This window comes from Myxine glutinosa, chromosome 7 (assembly GCF_964187855.1).
Source record: "Myxine glutinosa chromosome 7, kmMyxGlut1.1, whole genome shotgun sequence".
NCBI lineage: Eukaryota > Metazoa > Chordata > Myxini > Myxiniformes > Myxinidae > Myxine > Myxine glutinosa.
Window position 1 is genome coordinate 129,706,473 of NC_136267.1, and position 19,024 is coordinate 129,725,496.

The 19,024-nt window shown below is 43.8% G+C and overlaps 1 protein-coding gene across 1 annotated transcript in view; it reads left to right on the forward strand.

Moving 5' to 3' along the window:
* Positions 1 to 19,024, forward strand: part of LOC137431655 (ceramide synthase 6) — a 117,980-nt gene that overhangs the window by 79,327 nt on the left and 19,629 nt on the right. Inside the window, exons 8-9 of the mRNA XM_068123217.2 lie at positions 2,599 to 2,691; positions 18,015 to 18,143. Coding sequence (XP_067979318.1) covers positions 2,599 to 2,691; positions 18,015 to 18,143 — 222 coding nt within the window. The remainder of the gene's footprint in view (positions 1 to 2,598; positions 2,692 to 18,014; positions 18,144 to 19,024) is intronic.

A 19,024-nucleotide genomic window follows, 5' to 3' on the forward strand; every position in this document is an offset into this window, starting at 1 on the left:
GGGTAAAGGAAAAAGACTACAAAAACGTTTTACAAGATGTATGTATCTCTACACAAAAAGAATTGGATGAAGAAAAAGTTGGTTATTATTTTGAAATTGATTTAAAATATCCAGAGGAACTCCATAACCTACACAAAGATCTCCCATTTGCTTGTGAGAAAGCAAGTCCAAAGAAAGAATGGTTGAGTGATTATCAACGATCGTTTGATATAGGTGAATCAACAGAAAAATTACTTACTACATTATATAACAAGAAAAATTATGTTCTACACCAAAGAAATTTGCGACAATATTTATCAAAAGGTCTAAGAGTAGAGAAGATCCATAGGGTTCTAAAGTTCAATCAAAGTCATTGGTTAAAGGGGTACATTGATTTTAATACACAAAGAAGAACAGAGTCAAAAACAGATTTTGAGAAAGACTTTTATAAATTGATGAATAATGCGGTCTTTGGTAAGACTATGGAGAATGTGAGGAAAAGACAAAATATCAGACTATCAACATCTTGGGAACAAGCATCAAAATTAATTAATAGACCGAGTTTTACTCGAGCTGAGGTCTTTACTGAGAACTTTTGTGCGATCCATTTGATTAAAGAGAGTATTGAAATGAACAAACCTATTTATATTGGAACAACAATTCTTGATTTATCAAAGTCATTAATGTATGATTACTTTTATAATAACTTGAGGAAGAAATATCAAAATGATGTTAATCTACTTTATATGGATACAGATAGTTTTATTTTGAAAATTAATACCAACGATGTTTATTCAGACATGAAAAGAGACATTAATATCTATGACACGAGTAATTACAGTCCAGAGAGTGAGTTGTTCTCTTCTAAAAATAAAAAGGTGATTGGAAAGTTCAAGGATGAATTAGGAGGAAATGTTATGAGTGAATTTGTGGGATTGAGGTCAAAGGCTTATGCTTATAAATACATTGTGAATAACGTTGAAAAGACTGATAAGAAGTTAAAAGGTGTAAAGAAAAATGTTATTAAAGAAACAATAAACTTTAAGGATTATTATAACTGTTTAACAACAAAGAAAGAAGAGTTTAGAAAGATTAATGGAATAAGAAGTTATAAACATCAATTATATTCAGAAGAGATAAATAAGAAAGCATTGGGGGCTTTTGATGATAAGAGGTTTATTTTAGAAAATGGAATTGATAGTCTCCCTTATGGTTATATAAGTATATAAGTGATAAGATATATATATAAGTGATAAGATATATATAAGTGATAAGATATATATAAGTGATAAGTTAAAAAGGGGGGGGGGTTGGGGATTTTAACGGGCTACCGCCGCCTTTTTTACTATTATATAAATGATAGAACCAAGTATCAACCAGACTAAAGAGTGGAGGTGTAATCAACCTTGGTATATAAATGGAAAACATAATGAATGTGAAAAATATCAAATAGGTATAATTGAAAAGGCAACTGGTAAAAAAGTTCACAAAACAAATAAGAGAATTAATTTAAATACCGGTGAATTGGGTAAAAAAGATGGAAATATTTTTGAGTGGACGGAAAACTTTGATGGTTGTCAGGAAAATATATACTTTAATTTAAAAATGGTATGTGGCACTGGAGGCGCTCAAGCAAGAACATTGAGGGAGGTTTACCATTTTATCTTAGCTCAGTTAAAATATCTTAATAAAGAACCAAACTCAAACATATTTTTTGTTAATATATTAGATGGTGAAGAGAGTTGTAGGAGAATTAAATTATTTCCCACGCATAAACAAATATTTGTAGGGTCGTTGTTTGAGTGGGTTATATTCACCAGATGATATTAAGAGTAAAAGGTTAAAAGGTCCATGAGGTCAGAAGGATCACAGGTGTTTAAGTGGTCTAATGAATAAGGATAACATGTCAAAAGGTTAGAAGGTTCGTAAAGAACAGGGTGAGAGAAATATAGGTGTTTAGGGGCAATGAGGGAGGGAAAGAATTAATATGGAAGTGAATGGGTCAATGTTTGAGTGGGTCAAAGATTAATCTGCCAGATGATATGTAGAAGAAGGATGATAGGTCTATAAGAGAAAACAAATATTTGTAGTGTTTGAGTGGTCTAATGAACAACATTAAGGATAGGTACTACAGACAAAAGGTTCATAAAGATGAGGGTGGGAGAAATAGAGGTGTTTATGATTTTTGAAAAAGACAAGGGGGTAAATGACATTAGATAGGGATTTCCCATGTTAAACGGAGGTGTCCCAGAAGCAACATTATTACACTACTGATATGAGAGTGCTGTTCCTGTTCTTCTATCCTGTTCTTCTATCCGAATCCTGTTCTTCTATCTTGTTCAACATGTTGATCATTTTTACCTTTTTTGCTAATTATCTGTTTGATGTGTTGTATTCAAACCCTTAATCCATTTCTTCATTACCAACCACCTGCTTCCCGAAGTTTTAATGGCTTGTTATTATGTTATGACTAAAAAACATTCCTGCAAATCATTATTTCCTATAATGAAGGTTTTACAAAAAATTCCGATTTTTACAAAGAATAATGCTGTATTAAAGTAATTCAATTCCTTTTGTGCTTGTAAATGAGGTTATTTTTTTAACCCTCCATGTTCCCAGGCCCTCTCTACACAGGTTTATTGGTATTACATCGCTGAAGTCTCCTTTTATTGGTCTCTGATGTTTTCTCAGTTCACCGACATTAAGAGAAAGGTAAGTCGAGCAATAATGAACGTAATCATTTCCCCATTGTTTAAGTATGTTGGTCTGAGCGTTTGACATTCTGGACATTCATTGGATAATACCAGACATCCATTGACCACCTTTAGAGGCCATTTTTCCCCACAGAGCAGTGGTTGGCCTTTTTTGGGGGGACCGTGGTCCCATTTTTGAGGCTATGTTTTATGGCCGGGTGCCCTTCCTGCCACCAACCCTGTTAGTCGCCTCTTGCGACACAGGGAATTTACCAGTGAACTGGTACTCAATTTGCCCACCTCGGAAGGATGACAGGCTGAGTCAACCCCCCTGGGATTAATTCAGCGATGACCAGGATTCGAACCCAGGATCCTTGGATCCCAAGCCGGCACCCTAACCGCTAAGAATACCAGACATCCATTGGATTATAATATATCAGAATGTGTATTTGATTTCACATTCTATTTGAAAAGCCTAATTACGTGTCTCATCTGCAATACAGGACTTTCAAAATGACATCATCCCAATATGCAAATTCTTAAGATTTAGGTCAATTGCATGAAAATTGATGATTTTAGGTGACACTGACCTTTGACCTTTTGACAAACTTATTAATGGTGTTTGTGTGTTATACCCACTGCCACTGCTCACTTGTACTAATAGGAAATGTTAGGAACCCCACATGTCTTATCCTATATTTACTTGAGTCAGATTTGCATTTAGGAACAGAACAATTGTGGTTAACCATTTTGAAAGTGCCACTCTTTGTCGAAATGCTGAAAATTATGTTAAAAAGACTAAATTTATGTTTGAATTACACATTTCATGCTAGAAACGGCAGGTTAAAAGTGCCCGGTGAGCCGAACCGAACAGTGTAAACGCACGCACAGGGCATGCACGGAAGGCCTTGTTCAGCATTCATACGTCATTTCAAGTCCCGTACTGGCAGGAGTAATCATTTATCTTTTACCTCGTCAATTATCCTCTGCTGAGACTAAGATTTTACAATTGTAGAGACAAGTCGACCATATTGGCACAAAGATTTGTATGCTGATGAGCTCGTACACTGGTTCTCACTTGGCCCAAATGACACGATAGTAAAGTATTCACGCATACAAAAAGTTAAGCCTCTTGGGGGATTGAGTGTGAATGGTGTCGGAGATTATGCAAACAGTATTTGTTTGGAGATTATACAAACACACAGAGCTTTAGAACTAGATGGGCAATTTTTTTTCTTACCTTATTGCATTTTGCTTTCCCTGTATTACTGTGTAGACAGCTCCACTGCTGTCCTTCACTGGAAACTTTAAGCTAGCTATTTCATCTTGTCCGTATGTTGTTTGCCTGTTGTGTCTTTGCAACCTATGTGAAAGTACTGTTATGGATTCGGCCCTCATTATGGTTGTGGTTATCATTGTTGGTTCTAGATATTATGCTTATTGTGACTTAAGGGAAAGGGTTGTGGTGGTTAAAAGATGTAAAAGCACTCCTGGTAAAATGTGGCTGGAAATCCGGATCGTGACCGCAAGAGGTGGAGCGAAGAGAAAAGAGGCGGGAGGACATCGAAAAGAGACGTGGTTGTTGAAGCTCCGGCCCGAGCGTTCGACGTACAGTGCGAGTGAACATTGCGTCCTTGAAGGGAAGTTCGGGCGATGAGAAATATCGCTGGAGTGCGTGGAGCCTGTGTCGTCAGGTATTCTCATTGAGATTCCGGAGGATCCGGGCCTCAAAGCCCGGGTTGGAGTGAAAGCCGTCCGCCATCTTCGCCACGCGAGCAACCTGCAGTGAACAGCTTTTTGTCGTGTCGGCTGGGCATTATTCCCCGGTGGTTTGCCGGGGATGGCTGTGCCAGAAAGGGGCACGTGGGAATTATACGGAGGCTCGCGGATTGAACCGCAACGTGTACGTCGGAGCGCATCTTTGTGAGGTTCCTTTCTACCGCTGTGTTTCTGGGTGCTGAGCACGTGACCTCGGGGTCGTCTCGCTCGCCTACGCCTCAATTGACCATCGGGCCTTGACTCCCCGATCGCGGGAGCGCACAGAGACATTGGGACTTCGCCTTGGAGGGGTGCAGAGACATTGGGGGAGGTGCCGTGAGTGTGGGGTTAAGGGGCTTGACAAGGATATCATCGTAAGATTTGAAAGTAGGGGTGATTGCCCCATTGTTGTATGGCTCTTTGTGTGTGATTTATAATATATTATTGTTTGTTTATAACCTGGTGTGGTTGCATTATTGATTTGACTGTTTCATTTGCTGGTCCCATTGAGGGTTTCATTATTTGCTGGATTTCAACCAAGGATAACACATCTTTCTGCCGGGGCCCTCTCGGGGTTCGGAGGTCCACCGAGACCAGAGGTAAGGGGAGGACCCCGTAACAGAAATTGGGGGCTCGTCCAATTGATATTCGTGGGCTCGCAATTGGATCTGCGTCCGGGATCTAAAAATTCCTAAATTTAGTCCGGAAAAGAATTCCCTAACATTCCCAGAATTCTCAAATTTGGAACTTTTTCCAACATTCCCAAATTTTTACCAAAAAACAAACAACAAAAAATATATATATATATTTGTTTTTGTTTGTAAAAAATTTATTGTGTGAAGGTTAGCAGGTGTTACCAGTAGTCACTATGGAGTTTGACGCAGAGAAGTTTACAGTGACCCCTAGTGAAGCACAATTCAGAGCGTGAGTAAAATCGGACCTCTGGAAATTGGCCAAACATTTTAGCTTGGAGGACCGAACTAATATGAAGAAGGCAGAGTTGCAGACAGTGGTGATACAATCTATGGTGGGATTAAAAGAATGGGAAGAGGTAGCCTGGGATTGGTTACCAGAAGAGCAAGAAAATGTGGAGCTCCGGAAACTGGAGATGCAATTACAGAGCCAGGAAAGGGAAAAAGCACAGGAACGAGAACTCCAGGAAAGGTTAGAAGAGAAAAAAAACAGAGGAAAGGAGAGTGGAAAGAGAACTCCAGGAAAGGTTAAAAGTACAGGAAAGAGAACTCCAGGAAAGGTTAGAAGAGAAAAAAACAGAGGAAAGGAGAGTGGAAAGAGAACTCCAGGAAAGGTTAAAAGTACAGGAAAGAGAACTCCAGGAAAGGTTAGAAGAGAAAAAAAGAGAGGAAAGGAGAGTGGAAAGAGAACTCCAGGAAAGGTTCGAAGACAAAAAAAAGCAGAGGAAAGGAGAGCTGCAAGAGAACTCGAAGCAGAGGAGAGAGGAGCCGAAAGGGAGTTAAAGGACCGTGAATTGGCGCGTCAGCAGGAAATTAAAGTCAAGGAGCTGGAGTTAAAGAGAGAATGGGGAGAGGTACCATCCCTGCTGACTCGTTCGACACCTAGTCAGAACACCTGGGATGTTGGCAGATATGTGAGGCTGGTTCCACCCTTCAATGAAAAGGAGGTAGCCAAGTTTTTCCCACACTTTGAGAAAGTGGCTCGACAGTTAAACTGGCCTGAGGAGTACTGGTCCAGACTGGTGCAAATTGTTCTGGTGGGTAAAGCTCAAGAGATTTATTCGGCTTTACCGATTGACCAATGTGCATATTGTGCAGATTACAAGGTATTGAAGAAACACATTCTCAAAGCCTATGAATTGGTCCCGGAAGCTTACCGGCAAAAATTCCGGAATGCCAGGAGGAGGGAGAGTGAGACCCATGTGGAATTTGCCAGAGTGAAGGAAACCATGTTTGATAGGTGGTGTGATTCAAAAGGAGTTGGGAAAGACTTCGAACTATTGCGACAATTGATCCTGGTGGAGGAATTCCAACAGTGTGTCCACGAGGACATTAAAGTTCATCTGGAGGAAAGGAAAGTACCAAAGCTGTATGAGGCAGCCACCATGGCAGATGACTATGCCTTAACACACAGGATGGGGTTCCACAAACCGAACTTCTCGCGCAGACATAGCCAGGGGAGCTATGGTACATCAGGGGCGGAGAATGAAAATCCATGGGGGCGGCCTCGGGATGAAAATGAGGTCCACCTTGACACCACGACTTCTAGAAATCAGAAGACTGCGGTTCCAAGACAGACCTATCATCCGGGGGACTCGAGGCAGACCGCCGCCCCCATGCCTTGGCAGACCATGAGGTTCTCCTCCGGGCCTACTTGCACTTTTTGCCACAAACCTGGACACTGGATGTCCAACTGTTATGCTCTGGGAAAGGAAAATCAGGAGCGGAGTTCGACTAGTACGACTCCAAATGCGATGGCCATTGTGAGAAATCGCCCTCAAAGGGGTTACCAACCATTTATTTCCGAGGGGTTTGTGTCACTGGATGGAGCCTCGACTAACCGGAGACCGGTTAGGATATTGAGGGACACAGGAGCACATCAATCTTTAATGCTTGAAGGCATCTTCCCAGGGTCCGAGGAGACGGCAACTGGGGATAGTGTTTGTTTACAGGGGATTGGTGGCTGTGTTAGTGCTCCATTTCATATCATCCATTTGGTGTCAGGACCGGTCACCGTCGGTTTACAAGCCACGCTTCCTGTAGAGGGAGTATCGGTTGTTATCGGGAATGATTTGGCCGGTGGTCAAGTTTATGGTCACCCGATGTTTGTTAAAAAGCCCAGTAGGGAAAATAACACCACACCAGTTAGGGATGGCGACAAGTTTAGCAAGTTATTTGAAGGTGGACTGAACTTCAAAACACAGGAAGATGTTTTGGAGTCTGCCTTCAGCAACTATGGACCGCTTTTGGAAGTGCTGCTGATAAAAGACAGGGAGACATGAAAGTCAAGAGGGTTTGGCTTTGTCACGTTTGAAAACTCAAATGACGCCAGAGAGGCAGAAAAGGATCTGAATTGCAAGGAGTTGGAGGGTCGGACCATCACAGTAGGGAAGGCATTTCCTCGGGGTCGAGGGGGCTACAGAGAAGGACCACGGAGTAGTAGTGGTGGTGGCCGCAAGCGATATTATTATGGAGGCTTCCAGAGTTATGACAGCTCCCGAAGGAAGGATTATCAGAGCAGTGGCTGAGAAGGAGACCGCCAGTCAGGTGACTACTGTGACAAGTGGTCCCACCGTAATTATTAGGAGTCCGGAAAAGTTGAAGCACTGAATGCTGCGGAGCCGCCGAGCCAAGATTCCTACACGGACTAACCGTGAACGCCACGTTCCTAAAGGCGTCCAGGTAGTGAACTTCCCTGCACGGACTAACCGTGAACTCCACGTTCCTAAAGGCGTCCATGTTGTGAACTTTCCTCCCCGGACTAACCGTGAACTCCACGTTCCTAAAGGGCGTCCATGTAGTGAATACATCCAGGCCTCACCACCCAACCACCATGGAACCTGGCTTTCAGCTCGGCCTCCCGGGGAAAGTGCTATAGATTTGCTGGCCTTTGGGTTTTTGATCACAACCCCTTAACCTTCATTCAAGAGAAACAAGAAGTAAAAATCAGAGGGGCAGGGACAATGTCGTTGTTGACGCTTGGTCCAGAGGGGATTAACTTTCGAAAGCTCTGGGGGTTGTGTAAAATTTTGTTGTTTTATGTTTGGGGAAACATTAATTACTGGTGTTGGTTTCAAGAATTTGCCGACAAAGAAAGTTTTCGCGGTGTTCAAACTTTCTTTCTTGGGGGGGTAGGGGGGGAAGTGTTACGGATTCGGCCCTCGGTATGGTTGTGGTTATCATTGTTGGTTCTAGATATTATGCGTATTGTGACTTAAGGGAAAGGGTTGTGGTGGTTAAAAGATTTAAAAGCGCTCCTGGTAAAATGTGGCTGGAAATCCGGATCGTGACCGGAAGAGGTGGAGCGAAGAGAAAAGAGGCGGGAGGACATTGAAAAGAGACGTGGTTGTTGAAGCTCCGGCCCGAGCGTTCGACGTACAGTGCGAGTGAACTTTGCGTCCTTGAAGGGAAGTTCAGGCGATAAGAAATATCGCCGGAGTGCGTGGAGCCTGTGTCGTCGGGTATTCTCATTGAGGTTCCGGAGGATCCGGGCGTCAAAGCCCGGGTTGGAGTGAAAGCCGTCCGCCATCGTCGCCACGCGAGCAACCTGCAGTGAACAGGTTTTTGTCGTGTCGGCTGGGCATTATTCCCCGGTGGTTTGCCGGGGACGGCTGTGCCAGAAAGGGGCACGTGAGAATTATACGGAGGCTCGCGGATTGAACCGCAACGTGTACGTCGGAACGCGGCTTTGTGAGGTTCCTTTCTACCGCTGTGTGTGCTGGGTGCTGAGCACGTGACCTCGGGGTCGTCTCGCTCGCCTACGCCTCAATTGACCATCGGGCCTTGACTCCCCGATCGCGGGAGCGCACAGAGACATTGGGACTTCGCCTTGGAGGGGTGCAGAGACATTGGGGGAGGTGCCATGAGTGTGGGGTTAAGGGGCTTGACAAGGATATCATCGTAAGATTTGAAAGTAGGGGTGATTGCCCCATTGTTGTATGGCTCTTTGTGTGTGATTTATAATATATTATTGTTTGTTTATAACCTGGTGTGGTTGCATTATGGATTTGACTGTTTCATTTGCTGGTTCCATTGAGGGTTTCATTATTTGCTGGATTTCAACCAAGGATAACACATCTTTCTGCCGGGGGCCCTCTCGGGGTTCGGAGCTCCACCGAGACCAGAGGTAAGGGGGGGACCCCGTAACAGTACACTTTATCCTTTTTACGCCATTTTCCCGTTAAGGCCCATGGCTCAAAGGGTGTGTACTCTTAGCCTAAATCTTTCACGAACCAGACGACCAGGCTTGGCTTTTGAGTGAAAGTGGCAATAATTTGGAATTTGTTTGGGTCGCCTACTCGGGGGATCTTCAACGCCACCAACTAATATTTATATGTTAATAAAGTTATCGAGGAATTCGGACAAAACTTGGTGGACAGGTTTGATGCTTGACAAGGACGAATTGATTCAAATTTGGTGAAGATCTGAATCAGATACGAGAATTTGAAATTTTTAAAGTCTTCCTATTCAAATTCCGATTTTTGTTCAAAATATAACATTCAATTTAAATAAGTTGTCCCTCGATCATAAACTGATAAGACAGATGGACAGACCTGAACCAATTACTTAACCCCACATTTTCGCTTCATGTGCGCAGAGTAATAATCCTAGCTTCCAAATGGGGTAATATAATTTGAAGTGGTTTTCTGAATATTGCTAAGCAACTCAAAAAGTTTATAACAGCAAAAATGATTTTTGTAGCCATTGCAAGTGTCGGCGCAAGAATGCTCGAGCGAACCTGGCAAGAATTACAATATCGTCTTGATATTGTCTGGGTAACAAAGAGCTGTCCCTCGAGCGACGAGGCTTGCTTCGATCTCTCCACGGCATCAAAGTTTGAGTGTTTTCCCGTTCGTTTCTTTGTCAAATTTCCGCTGGGTATTTTGTTGTGTATGTGTTATTCTGTGTTTCTATTTGGTTTTGGTTTTGTAGTTGTTGCAAATTTGTGTCTAATTAGTCGTTTTTTTGTTCGCGCCTCGTGCGCCTCGTACGGCCTGGTCTCTCCAGGCTTCCTCCCCCCCGTCAGTGTTTTGTGAATATGGGTTCTGTCCTTCATAGTATTTGCTTGTTTCTTTGATTTTCTTTTCTCCCCCCTAACTCTCACGAACATCTTACTCTTTGTCCAGCGTTTTGAAAACAGAACAAACAAATAAACAAAAAAAACAAACAAAAAAAAATCTATATTAATTCTTTCTCTCCTCCCGGACACATGCTTGTTCGCTCTCCTCCTCGTCTCGACTTGTGCCCCGCCCCCTATATCTCGTTTTTCTTCCACCTCTGCTCCTTGCTTTCTCAAATCCACATTCTCATTTAGAGACTTTTCCCAGATTGTTTTTCATGGTGTTGTTTAAATATTATTTAAATATGTTTAAACCGCAGCCGTGATGCTGACGCCGCCCTCCCCCCCAGAATTTCCATGTTTTAAACGTTTCCCAGTGTTTACCCTGGATTAGAATAGGTACACCGTATCCCTGCGTGTCGTAAGAGATGACTAAGAGGGTTGGCGTCAGGAAGGGCATCCGGCCATAAAAACATTGCCTCAAAAAGAGAACCATGACAATTACAACTACATATTGGCAGGGTACAGCCCGAAGTGGAGATCGGTTTCTGAGGTTTGGGACATGGAATGTAGGGACAATGACGGAGATCAGGAGAAGTGGTGGAAGTATTGGTCAGAAGAAGAGTGGACATATGTGGTGTGCAAGAGAGGAGATGGAAGGGAAGTGGTGTGACAATGGTGAAGGGTAGGCAGGGACAGAAATACAAGTTTGTGTGGCAAGGGTGCCAGGAGGGCGTGAATGGTGTTGGTGTCCTGTTTTCTGAGGAGTTTGTAGACAGTGTGGTGAGTGTGACTAGAGTGAGTGATTGGTTGATGATGGTGAAAATGATGATTGGAAAGCTTTTGGTGAACGTCATCTCGGGATATGCTCCGCAGGTTGGTCGAAGCGATGAAGAGAAGGACAAGTTCTGGTGTGCGATAGAGAAGCTGATGGAAAACGTGAAAGATGAGGAAGTTGTTGTGGCAGGAGGAGACCTAAATGGACATGTGGGAAGGAGTATGGATGGTTTTGACAGAGTTCATGGGGGTTACGGATATGGTGTGAGAAATGGAGAAGGTGAAAGGATTTTGGAGTTTGCTGATGGAGCTGATTTGTTGATTTGTAATACTCAGTTCCAGAAAGAGGATAATAAGCTTGTTACATACACGTCAGGTGGGTCGACGACAACCGTTGACTACCTGATGGTGCGTAGGCGAGATAGGGGGCACCTCCGGGACACAAAGGTGATCCCGGGGGAGGAGGCTGTTTCACATCACCACTTGGTTGTCTGCGACATAAGGGTGAAAGGTGCAAGGAGAGCTCGGCGGGTGAAGTACCAACCGAGAATGAAGGTGTGGAGGTTGAAAGAGGTGGCAGTAAGGGAGGCATTAAAAGAGAGGCTGAGTAGGGTAGAGGATGATGTGGTTGAGCTTGAAAGTGGTTGGATGTCAATGAAAGCTAGTCTGTTGGGAGCCGTTGGTGAGGTATGTGGATTGACAAAAGGACCACCGAGGCACTCGGAAACATGGTGGTGGGATGATGAAGTTGGAAAGAGGATTGACGAGAAGAGGAAGAAGTTCAAGGAGTGGCAGAAGGCGAAGGGTACGGGAGCAGAAACAGCAGAGCATGAAAGTTATAAGGCAGCCAGGAAGGCTGCAAAGAAAGAGGTAGCAAAGGCGCAGGAGGCATGTCAGAAAATGTTCGGAGAACGCTTGGATTCGGAAGAGGGTCAGAAAGCAGTATTCAGGATTGCAAAGCAGATAGCGAAAGAGAGGTGTGATGTGATGGGGGTGAGTTGCTTGAAGGATGAAGTGGGACAAATCGTTGTGGACCCAGATGGAATTAAAGGAAGATGGAAAAGATATATGTAAATGCTGTTGAATACAGAGAATGAATGGGATAGCAACATAGAGAGTAACCCAGTTTTAGGACCTGCAGAGAAGATAAGTGAGAACGAAGTTGAGGAAGCGATAAAAGCAATAAAAACCACCGTTTAGAGGCCATTTTTCCCCGCAAAGCGGGGGTTGGCCTTTTCGGGGACCGTGGTAGTTGTTGTTGTTTTGGTCCCCTTTTTGAAGCAATGTTTTACGGCCGGATGCCCTTCCTGACGCCAACCCTTTTTGCCGCCTTCAACGACAAACAGGGAATTACCAGTGAACTGGTACTCAATTAGCCGACCTCGGAAGGATGACAGGCTGAGTCAACCCCCCTGGCATTAATTCGGCGATCGACCGGGATTCGAACCCAGGATCCTAGGATCCTAAGCCGGCACCCTAGCCGCTAGCCCAACACCAGGGATTCGATAAAAGCAATGAAGGGCAGAAAAGCGGGAGGGCTGACGGGAGTTGTGGGAGATATGTTGAAGGCAGCAGGAAGTTGGGGTGTGAAGAGAATGACGGAGATCTGTAATCTGGTGGTGAAAGAAGGCCGCATTCCAGTGGATTGGGAACTGAGTACCCTCGTCCCTCTGTACAAGGGGAAAGGTGACCCTCTGGAGTGTGGCTCGTACCGAGCGATAAAGTTATTGGAGCATGGAATGAAGGTATTGGAAAGGGTGTTGGAGAGGAGGATAAGGAAGAAAGTGAAGATCGACGAAATGCAGTTTGGATTTATGCCAGGAAGAGGAACGACAGACGCGCTTTTCATTGTGAGGCAGTTGCAGGAGAAGTACATGGAGAAGAGGAAGAAGTTGTTTCTTGGGTTTGTTGATCTGGAGAAAGCATTCGATAGGGTTCCACGCAAAGTATTGACATGGGCAATGAGCAAGTTAGGAGTGAATGAATGGTTGATCAGAGTAGTGATGGCAATGTACAAAAGAGCGCGCTCAGCTGTAAGGACGAAGGACGGGAACAGTGGTGAGTTTGAGGTGAAGGTGGGAGTGCATCAGGGGTCGGTACTAAGTCCACTACTATTTGTAGCTGTGATGGAGGTGCTGGCTCAGAACGTAAAGGAGGGTTTACCGTGGGATTTGTTGTATGCAGATGATCTGGTGTTGATTGCGGAAAGTATGGATGGACTGAAGGAAAAGATGAACAGGTGGAAGGAATGTATGGAGACAAAAGGTCTGAAGGTGAATATCGGAAAGACGAAGGTGATGGCAAGTGGTAAAGCATGTGGTGAGGTGGAAAGAACTGGGAAGTGGCCCTGTGCTGTGTGTAGGAAGGGTGTCGGAGTGAACTCCATTCAATGTACAATGTGCGCTGAGTGGGTTCATCAAAAATGTAGTGGTCTGAGAGGGTCATTAACCAGTGTTGCAGCTACATTCAAATTTAAGGTGTGCACAGAGGGAGCTGCAGATGGAGGAAATGTTGAGTTGGATCTTGGAGACGGCGTGAAGCTGGAAGGTGTGAAAACATTTTGCTACCTCGGAGACATGCTGAATGGAGAAGGTGGATCAGACTCGGCAATGGTTGCTGGAGTGAGATGTGCATGGAAGAAGTTTCGGAAACTGAGTGGCGTGCTGATGAGGAGGGGAGTGTCGTTGAAGCTGAAGGGAAAGGTGTATGCTGCATGTGTGAGAAGTGTTATGATTTATGGGAGCGAGACATGGGTAATGAACATAGAGCAGCAACGAAGGTTGGAAAGGGTGGAAATGCGAATGGTTCGACGGATATGCGGAGTATCGTTGAGAGAGAGGAAGACAAATGATGAATTGCGAAAGATGATGGGAATAGAGCCTGTGATTGATGTTGTGAAGAGGAACAGGTTGAGATGGTTTGGTCATGTGTTGAGGAAGGATGAAAGTGACTGGTTGAGAAGAGTGATGGAAATGAATGTAGAAGGAAGTAGAGGACGGGGAAGACTGAGAAAGACTTGGCTAAAGATGGTCGAAGAAGAAATGTGGGCAAGGTGGTTAACAAGGGGAGATGCAGAAAATCGGGCAAAATGGAGAACATTGTCATGGGGACCACAAGGCTAACCCCCGCTCTAGTCGGGAAAATGGCCTTTAAAATGCATGTTGTTGTTTGTTGTAACAAAGAGCGCTCATGTCGAAGTGGAATAATGACAATGACAATGTCGACGTGGAATGACAATGAGTGAACATAAACTTTTTGAGTTGTTCTTGTCAAAAAGCAAATCCCATCAAAATATGTGTTTTCATTCAGTATTCATAGTAATTTGACGTTGTGAAGGTTTCATGTGATCGCCCTGTATAGCGTGACATCCTTAAAATGTTGTGGATGGCGTATGACAAAACTTGGTGGATGAGTTTGGTAGATGATGAGTTCAAGCCAATCCGATTTTGGTTCAGGTCGGAATGTACATCTGGCCTATCAGCAGGATACAAAACGTAAACTGTTCAGCCCGGCGTGATATGCGCTCTTCCGTGTGCCGTTCTAGTTACACATTATTTGGGTTCTGGATAAAAGCCAAACCTCATCTCAATAATGCCTTGGTGCACTTCCTAAAGTGTTATCTTGATAAACTAGAGATGCCCGTTTCAATGAGTGAATTATTTGAATTTTGAAAGTGAAGTAAAAAAAAATTCAACACTTCCGTCTGTTCGAAAATGAAATGTTGAGTCAATACATCACTCAAGACCCACCTGTTCAACACTGCATTCAACATTTAACCCACAGCATCTAACCCCTGACTATCTCCTCTCCTTCTCCCTCCTTTGTGCTTTGAATATTTCCCTATTAATTCTTCTTTTTTTGCAATTGTTTTTATGTTTTGCTATGCATTATGTTTTGCACTCTGTCAAAGCGTCCTTGGGCTTCCTGAAAAGCGCTATATAAAATAAATGCATTATTATTATTATTTATTAATTATGAGAGCTGTAATTAATGATGATCCAAAACAGAATTACAAAGGGATGACCGGTTCATCAACATTTATGTTTCGGTAATACACTTTAATACTGAACGGATCCTCTGCTTCTTCTTTTTTTGCATTATTTACAAGTACATATCATTGTTTCAGTTTGATTTGTTTTCCCTGAAAATCATACTTTGAGAAGTAGCTGTTTCTTTGTCTGCTATGCATTCCAAAACCGCTGTACAGAATAAGTTGAGAAATGGTGGTGAAGGGGGCGTCGTGGGGAGGAGGGAAGGGGAGTTCATACTTCTGGGGGTCCAGGTTGGGGAGAGGACCCCAAATCTATTTCTCCTGCCATGGTGTCAAGATTGTTTTATTTCTTTCTCTTTCTCCAACGGCTGTACTTCTGTTGCTTTCAGATCGAGAGTTTATCTGAGTAAAACTTGTGCCGATGCATGTCCATTTAATCACGGTGTTAATAAATTGTTTGATTTTAACAGAGGGAAGGCCTTGTAGCATTGTCACGTTTTGCCTCTTGCTCGCTGTCGATGACTTGGCATGTACAGCAACGGATGCCTCCTTGAAGCCATATAACAACAAGCAGACCTTTAAATTGATCGTATAAATTCAAATCAAATCGATCATTACTTGATACAAGTTTGAGGTGTGTAATAATCTTTGAATCATTCCAAAGTTGAGGTCATGTTTCCCTAATTACACTCAAATGGATTACCGGATGACATTCCTTTGAAGCTTTTGCCAGTTGCTGAAGGCAACATGACATGTCAACTTTCTCTTCTGTAAACAACACGTGATGCATTTGAGAACGAGAAAGAGCAATCCAAAATCTTAGGCATTTGCCAGGACTTGTTTTGAGTGGTGTATTTTGTGTGCTGGTGTGTTTGTGTGGTGTGTACACTGTACACTATGTAGTTTTATCTTCATAAAGCAGACAAACAGACCTTTTCAATTTTATTGCATTGTATAGATTAATGTTCCTATAGTACATACTGTTATGTTTTTGGGGTAGGGATGAAATACCTTGGTCAAGATAGAATAGTGTACGTTTAGAATGCTCCGTATGCTGCAAAGCCACCTCGATGTAAATTAAGTTAGGCCTACTGTCCGGGTAAGATCGTATATGTGTCTCCATACGAGGGGTGGAGCTATGCGAATTAGATAGGATCCATAAGGATAACTTCCCCAGTGTGTAATTGCCCTGTGATTTCTCCCTTCGTTGTTATTGCATCATAAAGGGCTGCCACAATATCTACAACAATCGCACTGTAAATTGACTCATTCGCTCACAACGCCGCCAGGGCTAACTAACACCCAGCACATTTGCCGATCGGTACACAAGCCTCGCCTCATGGCCTTCGACGTCATCCAAACATTCCCGAAGAGCGATTAGACTCTGCCTCCACCCCCCTCCCCCGATGTATCGTAACGGAGAGGCCACGCCCCCGGCCTTCGTAATTGAGTAGCGCTCGGTGATTGGAAAGAGAGTGTGACGTGAGCGTGGAACATTCGGGAGAAGGCAAGACGTGTCTCGCCATCTTTCTCTCTCTCTCGTTCTGGTTCTCGTCGTGAGTGGACGCTGTGGTTTCGGGTGCGCTGGTGAGGAGACGTGTCGGGCTTTGGGACTTTTTTGAACGTGGAAGGAGGATGTGTTGGTTCACGGTAGTGCCTTGCGGAGAAGGAGGGGGTTACGAGCGAAACAAAGAGAGATCCTGCCTGCTTGTCTCGTGCAGGCGGCTGGCTGCGAGTGCGATTCTGCGCCATTTTGTGCGTTTCCCGCACGGTGGTTCGAGGCGACGACCAGCAGCCTTACCAGCCATTTGGGGACGCAAAGCTGAGTTCGGCCGGTTATAAAAGGGATTTTAATTTTAGTTTCGTTTTCCCTTTGTTTGTATACGAATCTGAATGGAGGGTCCTTCATTTAGGAATTTTAGTTTACCTCACCTTTCATTGTTACTTGCACTAGGGCATGCCCGTACTATATATATGCCCGTACTATATATCTATCTAAAATTATATCCCCCCCCCCTCTATTTACATGAAATGGTTTGGTCCATTCGCAACGCCAAAGCGAACGGCGAACGGCTTGCGAGTACAGTGACAATCCCCCCCCCTCTATTTACATGAAATGGTTTCGTCCATTCGCAACGACCACAGAACCCCCCCCCCCCCCTCTATTTACATGGAATGGTTTGGTCCATTCGCAACGCCGGCACACGCGATCGTTCGCTGCTCTCTGATTGGTTGAATCGTTTTTTGGACATAGCTCGGTAAGTAATTGTCCGATTAATATGAAACCTTGAAAAGGCACATCCTCGGGTCCCCAGCAATATACCTGGCAAGTTAAAAGTATATCGGACCCGTGGTTGTCGAGAAACAGCGGTCACAGACAAACGTACAAACGTACAGACAGAGATTACTGGAATTATAGATAGATTTATTTTCATTAAATCATTATTTGTTGAATTTTACTTTCCTTGTATTGTGGATTTTGCTGTCCCATCTGTGTGTCTGAGGGGATCGGATAACCCCCTGCATGTGTTCCTGATCAGGTAAGACCTCAAACCTTCCCGCGCGTGTCACTACCACCACGTTGGGTATACGCCTCGGAATTAAAGCTCGTTTTGGCCATTCGTCCTCTTGGGGTCTTAACCCCGGGGACACGATAGTACTTTATAGACATACATACGTTCTAATGGTACGTCCTTTATCGACATTCTCACATTCTAGTAGTATGTACCTTACAAACGTATTCACATTCTAATTGCACATTCCGTACTTTATAGTGGTCCTTGGTTGAACAAAGATAATGTGTAATACTGGCTACCACCAGGTGGCATTTGTGGCCTATATTCGCAGACAGACAGACAGACAGACTAACAAACAGTCCCAAATGTAATACCCTTTGCGAGAGTAATAATCTAAATTTAATCTAAATCTAAATTTAAGACCATGGATCTCTTTGAATGATGGCATGATGGGCATTAAATGTGAAAAGTTTGCCCCAGTACCCACAATCCCACAGTGCGAGGTGAGACATTAATTGACTCTTCTTGTTTGCCTTATCTGGCCTGCAGGACTTTGTCATTATGCTGGTTCATCATCTCGTGACCGTCGTTCTTATCTCCTTCTCCTACGTTACAAACATGGTGCGGGTCGGCACTTTGGTGCTGTGTCTACACGACTCTTCCGATTCTTTTCTAGAGGTGGGTACCCATTATAACCTTTAGCGAGATGTTTTGTAACTTTAAAACGTGATGGCCTGCCTCGAGAAAGAATAGTAGAGCTGTGCTAACCCAGTCCACATCTAAAAGCATATCTGATTCATTTTATCTGATTTTAAATGTTACTATTTCAAAGCACACCAAAATATATAGCGAATATGATCAACAAATCAACAAAGTTGAGTCAATCAGTGAACCTCCCACCCCTCTCCCCCTCCACCCCTCTCCCCCTCCACATCACGACTTCACTGCAAGTTAACCTTTTTTTGGGGATTACTCTTCAAGTTTAAACCCTGCAACTCCTCCCCTTCCCTCCACCCCCCTTTGGCCCCCACCCACCCTCATCCCCCTTTAAACCCCACCCACCCCTCACCCCCGAGGCCAAATCAAGACACTCAGACAAAAACGTTTCCGCAGCTGAGAACTTAGCCCTAGATAGGTCAGTTTGACTTTACGACAAAAAGATTTACTGCACGATTCGCTGTACGCAATGAGATTTGCGTACAGTATTCATCAAATATCATTGAGTTTCACTGACTTGATACAATTTGTCTTTTCTCAACCCAATGAGTCGTGGTGTTGTTTCATTGAGGTCACGTGATGCCATTTGAGCCAATAACGCATTTGCACCTACTCCTGGTCCATTCGTTTTATTTACAACTAGCTGAGGTACCCGGCTTCGCCCGGGTTGAATAAGAATAAGACAAATATATGATGAAAAGAACATGTATATTTTAGAGCAATATCACAGTACATTTCCTACATGACGTTTTGTCAATTGTCAATTTCTCAAAACCTCTTGGTATACAACATTTCTGGTTTTCTTACTTGGTGCCAAGACATAAAGATTGCTTGGTTTTCCA